The sequence below is a fragment of the Pseudophryne corroboree genome, chromosome 4 (assembly GCF_028390025.1).
Source record: "Pseudophryne corroboree isolate aPseCor3 chromosome 4, aPseCor3.hap2, whole genome shotgun sequence".
NCBI classification, from domain to species: Eukaryota; Metazoa; Chordata; class Amphibia; order Anura; family Myobatrachidae; genus Pseudophryne; species Pseudophryne corroboree.
The window spans coordinates 224,734,241-224,743,312 of NC_086447.1; the positions used below are offsets into that span (position 1 = coordinate 224,734,241).

The following is a 9,072-nucleotide window of genomic DNA, read 5'->3' on the forward strand; positions in this document are numbered from 1 at the left end:
TTGGGGGAAAAATTCACTCAATATAGTGTTAATCCCTAAATTATATAGCGCTCTGGTGTGTGCTGGCATACTCTCTCTCTGTCTCCCCAAAGGGCTGTGTGGGGTCCTGTCCTCAGTCAGAGCATTCCCTGTGTGTGTGCGGTGTGTCGGTACGGCTGTGTCGACACGTTTGATGAGGAGGCTTATGTGGTGGCAGAGCAGATGCCGATAAATGTGATGTCGCCCCCTGTGGGGCCGACACCAGAGTGGATGGATAAGTGGAAGGTATAAACCGACAGTGTCAACTCCTTACATAAAAGGCTGGATGACGTAACAGCTGTGGGACAGCCGGCTTCTCAGCCGCGCCTGCCCAGGCGTCTCAAAGGCCATCAGGGGCTCAAAAACGCCCGCTCCCTCAGATGGCAGACACAGATGTCGACACGGAGTCTGACTCCAGTGTCGACGAGGTTGAGACATATACACAATCCACTAGGAACATCCGTTACATGATCCCGGCAATAAAAAATGTGTTACACATTTCTGACATTAACCCAAGTACCACTAAAAAAGGGTTTTATGTGTGGGGAGAAAAAGCAGGCAGTGTTTTGTTCCCCCATCAAATATGTGAATGAAGTGTGAAAAAGCGTGGGTTCCCCCGATAAGAAACTGGTAATTTCTAAAAAGTTACTGATGGCGTACCCTTTCCCGCCAGAGGATAAGTTACACTGGGAGATATCCCCTAGGGTGGATAAGGCGCTCACACGTTTGTCAAAAAAGGTGGCACTGCCGTCTTAGGATACGGCCACTTTGAAGGTACCTGCTGATAAAAAGCAGGAGGCTATCCTGAAGTCTGTATTTACACACTCAGGTACTAGACTGAGACCTGCAGATAGTGCTGCTGCAGCGTGGTCTGTGACCCTGTCAAACAGGGATACTATTTTGCGAACATAAGAGCATATTAAAGACGTCGTCTTATATATGAGGGATGCACAGAGGGATATTTTGCCGGCTGGCATCCAGAATTAATGCAATGTCCATTCTGTCAGGAGGGTATTAGAGACCCGACACTGGACAGGTGATGCTGACTTTAAAAGGCACATAGAGCCTTATAAGGGTGAGGATTTGTTTGGGGATGGTCTCTGGGACCTCGTATCCACAGCAACAGCTGGGAAGAAAAATTTTTACCTCAGGTTTCCTCACAGCCTAAGAAAGCACTGTATTATCAGGTACGGTCCTTTCGGCTTCAGAAAAGCAAGCGGGTCAAAGACGCTTCCTTTCTGCACAGAGACGAGGGAAGAGGGAAAAAGCTGCACCAGTCAGCCAGTTCCCAGAATCAAAATTCTTCCCCCGCTTCCTCTGAGTCCACCGCATGACGCGGGGGCTCCACAGGCGTAGCCAGTTACGGTGGGGGGCCGTCTCAAAAATTTCAGCGATCAGTGGGCTCGCTCACAGGTGGATCCCTGGATCCTTCAAGTAGTATCTCAGGGGTACAAGCTGGAATTCGACGCCCCCCCCCCCCGCCGTTTCCTCAAATCTGCCTTGCCGACAACTCCCTCAGGCAGGGAGGCTGTGCTAGAGGCAATTCACAAGCTGTATTCCCAGCAGGTGATAGTCAAGGTGCCCCTACTTCAACAAGGACGGGGTTACTATTCCACACTGTTTGTGGTACCGAAACCGGACGGTTTGGTGAGACCCATGTTAAATTTGAAATCCTTGAACACATACATAAAAAAATTCAAGTTCAAGATGGAATCGCTCAGGGCGGTTATTGCAAGCCTGGAGGAGGGGGATTACATGGTATCCCTGGACATCAAGGATGCTTACCTACATGTCCCCATTTACCATCCTCACCAGGAGTACCTGAGATTTGTGGTACAGGATTGCCATTACCAATTCCAAACACTGCCGTTTGGACTGTCCACGGCACCGAGGGTCTTTACCAAGGTAATGGCAGAAATGATGATACTCCTTCGAAAAAAGGGAGTTTTAATTATCCCGTACTTGGACGATCTCCTTATAAAGGCGAGGTCCAAGGAGCAGTTGTTGGTCGGAGTAGCACTATCTCGGGAAGTGCTACAACAGCACGGATGGATTCTATACATTCCAAAGTCACAGCTGGTTCCTACCACACGCCTACTGTTCCTGGGGATGGTTCTGGACACAGAACAGAAAAAAGTATTTCTCCCGCAGGAGAAAGCCAAGGAGCTGTCATCTCTAGTCAGAGACCTCCTGAAACCAAAACAGGTATCGGTGCATCACTGCACACGAGTCCTGGGAAAAATGATAGCTTCTTACAAAGCAGAATTCCATTCGGCAGGTTCCATGCAAGAACCTTTCAGTGGGACCTCTTGGACAAGTGGTCGGGATCGCATCTTCAGATGCATCGGCTGATAACCCTGTCTCCAAGGACCAGGGTATCTCTACTGTGGTGGCTGCAGAGTGCTCATCTTCAAGAGGGCCGCAGATTCGGCATACAGGACTGGGTCCTGGTAACCACGGATGCCAGCCTTCGAGGCTGGGGGGCAGTCACACAGGGAAGAAATTTCCAAGGACTTTGGTCAAGTCAGGAGTCGTCCCTACACATAAATATTCTGGAACTGAGGGCCATTTACAATGCCCTAAGTCTGGCAAGGCCTCTGCTTCAAAACCAGCCGGTACTGATCCAATCAGACAACATCACGGCAGTCGCCCATGTAAACCGACAGGGCGGCACAAGAAGCAGGATGGCGATGGCAGAAGCCACAAGGATTCTCCGATGGGCGGAAAATCACGTCTTAGCACTGTCAGCAGTGTTCATTCCGGGAGTGGTCAACTGGGAAGCAGATTTCCTCAGCAGACACGACCTACACCCGGGAGAGTGGGGACTTCATCCAGATGTCTTCCAACTGTTGGTAAACTTTTGGGAAAGACCACAGGTGGACATGATGGCGTCCCGCCTAAACAAAAAAATTAGATATTGCGCCAGGTCAAGGGACCCTCAGGCGATAGCTGTGGACGCTCTAGTGACACCGTGGGTGTACCAGTCGGTTTATGTATTCCCTCCTCTGCCTCTCATACCAAAGGTACTGAGAATAATAAGAAGACGAGGAGTAAGAACGATACTCGTGGTTCCGGATGGGCCAAGAAGAGCTTGGTACCCAGAACTTCAAGAAATGATATCAGAGGACCCATGGCCTCTACCGCTCACAGGATCTGCTACAGCAGGGGCCCTGTCTGTTCCAAGACTTACCGCGGCTGCGTTTGACGGCATGGCGGTTGAATTCCAGATCCTAAAGGAAAAGGGCATTCCGGAGGAAGTCATTCCTACGCTGATAAAAGCCAGGAAAGAAGTAACCGCAAACCATTATCACCGTATTTGGCGAAAATATGTTGCGTGGTGTGAGGCCAGGAAGGCCCCAACGGAGGAATTTCAGCTGGGTCGTTTTCTGCACTTCCTACAGTCAGGAGTGACTATGGGCCTAAACTTGGGTTCCATTAAGGTCCAGATTTCGGCTCTGTCGATTTTCTTCCAGAAAGAACTGGCTTCACTGCCTGGAGTTCAGATATTTGTAAAGGGAGTGCTACATATTCAGCCCCCTTTTGTGCCTCCTGTGGCACCTTGGGATCTCAACGTGGTGTTGAGTTTCCTAAAATCACATTGGTTTGAGCCACTTAAATCTGTGGATTTGAAATATCTCACGTGGAAAGTGGTCATGTTATTGGCCTTGGCTTCGGCCAGGCGTGTGTCAGAATTGGCGGCTTTGTCATGTAAAAACCCTTATCTGATTTTCCATATGGATAGGGCAGAATTGAGGACTCGTCCCCAGTTTCTCCCTAAGGTGGTATCAGCTTTTCACTTGAACCAACCTATTGTAGTGCCTGCGGCTACTAGGGACTTGGAAGATTCCAAGTTACTGGACGTAGTCAGGGCCTTAAAAATGTATATTTCCAGGACGGCTGGAATCAGGAAAATTGACTCGCTTTTTATCCTGTAGGCACCCAACAAAATAGGTGCTCCTGCTTCTAAGCAGACTATTGCTCGCTAAATTTGTAGCACAATTCAGCTGGAGCATTCTGCGGCTGGATTGCCGCATCCTAAATCAGTAAAAGCCCATTCCACGAGTAAAGTGGGCTCATCTTGGGCGGCTGCCCGAGGGGTCTCGGCTTTACAACTTTGCCGAGCTGCAACTTGGTCAGGGGCAAACACGTTTGCAAAATTCTACAAATTTGATACCCTGGCTGAGGAGGACCTTGAGTTCTCTCATTCGGTGCTGCAGAGTCATCCGCACTCTCCCGCCCGTTTGGGAGCTTTGGTATAATCCCCATGGTCCTTACGGAGTTCCCAGCATCCACTAGGACGTCGGAGAAAATAAGATTTTACTCACCGGTAAATCTATTTCTCGTAGTCCGTAGTGGATGCTGGGCGCCCATCCCAAGTGCGGATTGTCTGCAATACTTGTATGTAGTTATTACCTTACTAAGGGTTATTGTTGAGCCATCTGTTGAGAGGCTCAGTTATATTTCATACTGTTAACTGGGTATAGTATCACAAGTTATACGGTGTGATTGGTGTGGCTGGTATGAGTCTTACCTGGGATTCAAAATCCTTCCTTATTGTGCCAGCTCTTCCGGGCACAGTATCCTAACTGAGGCTTGGAGGGGGGTCATAGTGGGAGGAGCCAGTGCACACCAGGTAGTCTAAAAGCTTTCTTTTAGTTGTGCCCAGTCTCCTGCGGAGCCGCTATTCCCCATGGTCCTTACGGAGTTCCCAGCATCCGCTACGGACTACGAGAAATAGATTTACCGGTGAGTAAAATCTTATTTTTGTACTTAACGTCTGGGAGGTTTGAACTGCATTGTTGTGTATTACATAACTAGTACACTACAAATGACTAGCATTACATAACTAGTACACTGCAAATAACTAGCATTACATAACTAGTACACTACAAATGACTAGCATTACATAACTAGTACACTGCAAATAACTAGCATTACATGCATTACATAACTAGTACACTACAAATGACTAGCATTCCATAACTAGTACACTACAAATGACTAGGATTACATGTATTACATAACTAGTACACTACTCATGACTAGCATTACATAACTAGCATTACATGTATTACATAACTAGTACACTACAAATGACATTACATAACTAGTACACTACAAATGACTAGGATTACATGTATTACATAACTAGTACACTACTCATGACTAGCATTACATAACTAGCATTACATGTATTACATAACTAGTACACTACAAATGACATTACATAACTAGTACACTATAAATGACTAGCGTAACATGTATTGCATAACTAGTACACTACAAATGACTAGTAGTACATAACTAGTACACTACAAATTACTATCATTACGTGTATTACATAACTAGTACACTATAAATGACTAGCGTAACATGTATTACATAACTAGTACACTACAAATGACTAGCATTACATAACTAGTACACTACAAATGACTAGTAGTACATAACTAGTACACTACAAATGACTAGCATTACATTTAGGCACAAAATCTGCTCTAAACGAATCAGCGATTAGCTTTCTTCTGGCTTGCACAAGTGTTGCTGTAGTCCAGGGCATGTCTTGCACCTAAGCTCCATACTTAGTCTGTAATCAAAAGACCATCAATTTATCAAGGTACATACTAAGGCCAGATGTAATGACGCCTGAGGCCAGCCGAGCTCGGATGGTTTTGCTTTGTAAGTGATTGTCCCTTTAAAAAACGACCGATTTCGGCTGGCATCCGATACCGCGCCGAACTTGGGCATCATTACATCAAGCCCTAAATCTGTGTTGCAGTTTGCTGAACTTAATGCAGAAACACCTCTGTGGCTATGCGCTGTTGCCCCAGAACAGATGACACAATCTTTGGCTCAACGTTTTCTTTGATTCAGAAAGATAGCTAAATGATGTTTATTTTTCCATGAATCATGATTACAAATGTTTGAGCTTAAAGTGGTTTAATTTTCTGTAGCATTTTATTGCTTTCACCTATAACACCACTAGGGAGCAGTATAGTGCTCCAGGAAATTAAATAGTTGCAAGAATTTCTGTGTATAGATGAACCGAAGCCTAACACATACACTTGTATACCTGCCTACATGTAGCTTGCCAGCCGGAGCCTGAGGCACCAAGTGAAACCCACTGTAACAATGAAACTTCATCTCAAGCAGAATGATGATCTCAAGACCAGCATATTGCAGACAGATCCAGCCACATTAATCCACATCATCCAGGAACTGGAACAAGCCCTTGCAGAAATGAAAACAAACCACTGCCGCAGAATTGTGCGCAATATTAAATAAACTGTCCAGCTTTGCCATTTAACATAGTAACAAATGTAATTCTTTTTTTCTGTATTAACTTGAAAATTCCTCGTTTACTGTTTAATAACTGTTCAAATTGAACTTCTGGACCAATCTGATGCACCAGCTTTCCAACTGGTGTCTAACTACATCCCCGAGTAGTTGTGGCTGATTTTAATTCTGCTCCAACTAGAGAGCCACGTGCTGATAAAAATAGAGTGCATTACATATTGCCCCTTGTGCCATAAAAATAACTTTTGTAACATACTGCAAACTTGTAAATAAACAGATTTGTTATCGTTTCTGATACTGTTTTTTTATTTAAGAGTGCTCCCTACATGGGGGGAAAAGGCTGAAAGTTCACAGAGAGCTTTCATTACCTGGGGAAGGAGGCTTAAAGCCCTACAGAGAGTGCTCCCTACCTGAGGAAGGAGACAAAGCCCACTGAGAGCTCTCATTACCTGGAGAAAAAGGCTGAAAGCCCACTGAGAGCTCTCCCTAACAGGGAAGGGAGGCTGAATCCCGCAGAGCTCTCACTGCCTGCGATTAGAAGCTAAAAGACTAAAGAAAGCTCTCACTGCCTGCAGAGAGGTCTCACTACCATGGGAAGGAGGCTAAAAGCCTACAGAGAGCTCTCACTGTTCAGGGAATTAAGCTGAAAGCATATAGGACCTAATTCAGAGTTGATCGCAGCAGCAAATTTGTTAGCAGTTGGGCAAAACCATGTGCACTGCAGGTGGGGCAGATATAATATGTGCAGAGAGAGTTAGATTTGGTGGGTTATTTTGTTTCTGTGCAGGGTAAATACGTTCTACTTTATTTTTAGACTGCAGTTTAGATTTCAGTTTGAACACACCACACCCAAATCTAACGGTCTCTGCACATGTTACATCTGCCTCCCCTGCAATGCACATGGTTTTGCCCAACTGCTAACAAATTTGCTGCTGCGATCAACTCTGAATTACCCCCATAGAGAGATCTCATTACCTGGGGAAGGAGGCTAAAAGCCCACAGAGAGCTCTCACTATCTGCGAATGGAGGCTGAAAGTCTACAGATAGCGGTCACTACCTGGGGAAGGAGAAAGCGTACAGAGAGCTCTCACTACTTAGTTTGTATACGCGTTATCTCGCAGTTGAGCTGTCTGATATTCTTAAGATATGTTGAAAAGCAACATCAAACGATCTTTTTAAAAAATATAAATGTATGTATGATTGGTATTGGGTGTTACAAAAACTCCACTGAATTTACCCAGCTGACATATGCTCCAGTGATACCCCTTTCACACTGCAAATATTTCCTGGGTTATTGCACATGAACGCGCATCAACCCGGGAATTTGCTCATTGTGAAAGGGTCCTGAAAAAATATCTCCGGTCGAGCGTCCCGGCATTTCATCCCAGGTCGTGACCTGGGTTGAACCCGGAATTGACCCTGGATACATGCAGTGTGAACGGGTAAGCCGGGTCAAAGCGACCCGGCACCCGTTCTCTGCATATGAGGAAGCGGTGCTTGGAGATGATTATATCCAAGCACCGCCTCCGGTAGCGTCAGCGGTGACGTCACCAACCCGGCAATATGCCGGGTCGGGCCGTAATTCTGAAGGAGTCTCAAGCTCGGCTATTGTGAATCTGAAAGGGGTATGAGTGTGGTGCGGAGAGCACTACTGTGTATCTCGCATATAGTGGTGTTTTTTAATGAGAAACAAATATTAAACAAGACTGCAATCATATGAAAGCAAATTTTTAAAAACTGAACTCTAAATGCTTCATTAACCACATGGAACCATTAGGCCTAATGATGCCTTCATTGTCTACAGAGACCTATATACTGTTAGAAATGCTATTCATTTGTGTTGGTCATTACTTGATTTCTGGATGGATTAACATTTTTATGTGTAATGCCAGCATACTACATAGTTTTTTTTAAACTGCAACAAACACCGTGATAATACAAGGCTGCATATTAACAGACAAAGGTGTACGAGAACCCTGCTCGCAAGCTTACAATCTATAGAGTAATAGGAGTGTGATGCTTGACTAGTGTTCACGCTAGGCTGTTTTAGCAGGGCGCTGCGCCCTGCCCGATTTTTTAAAGGCAAAATCCGCCCTTCCCCTTTTGCGGCGCCCTGCTAGAACATCCGCCCGCTTCCTGCCCTCCCAGCGTGTAAAGATGCCATGTGCATGCGCACGGCATCCATTCACGCTATGGGTGAGAGCTGGGGAAAGCCCAGCCCCGACGGAGTTGCTGGGCACGCCCCAAACAGTGACGTCGCCGGCCATATATGCCCCCTATACAAACGTCTGTGGGCCGCACCGCCCACTAAAATGACGTTTCCGTGGCCACCCCCCCTAATTTACATGGCTGCGCCCCCGTGCAGCTATGCCCCCGGAGTCCGGCGCCCTGCCCTATTTCATTTCTAGAAGGAACACTACTTGACTTGCATAGTACTTTTCCTACCAGATTGCAATGACACCAAATGGTTAATAGGACAGTGTGGTCCAGTCTCTGAGCAATGTTAGTTTTGGGAGGTCATGGGTTGTTTTAGTACAAAAGTAAAATCTATGTAACTGTATACAGAGGTGGTATCATGTAGAGCAGCCTAGGAGGGCTTAGAGGGGTGGTCTTCAGTATGCCGACTGACGGGATCCCGGCGCACAGTATACCGGCGCCTGAATCCCGACAGCCGGCATACCGACACTTATTCTCCCTCGTGGGGTCCACGACCCCCCTGGAGGGAGAATAAAATAGCGTAGCGCGCCACCGTGCCCG

The 9,072-nt window shown here is 46.4% G+C and overlaps 1 protein-coding gene across 2 annotated transcripts in view; it reads left to right on the forward strand.

Moving 5' to 3' along the window:
* COMMD2 (COMM domain containing 2) overlaps positions 1-6,605 on the forward strand; it is a 45,065-nt gene extending 38,460 nt beyond the window's left edge. For both annotated transcript variants that reach the window (XM_063915940.1, XM_063915939.1), the window contains exon 5: positions 6,106-6,605. In XM_063915940.1, coding sequence (XP_063772010.1) covers positions 6,106-6,303 — 198 coding nt within the window. In that variant the 3' untranslated portion in view covers positions 6,304-6,605. The remainder of the gene's footprint in view (positions 1-6,105) is intronic.
* The last annotated feature ends 2,467 nt before the right edge of the window (positions 6,606-9,072 follow it).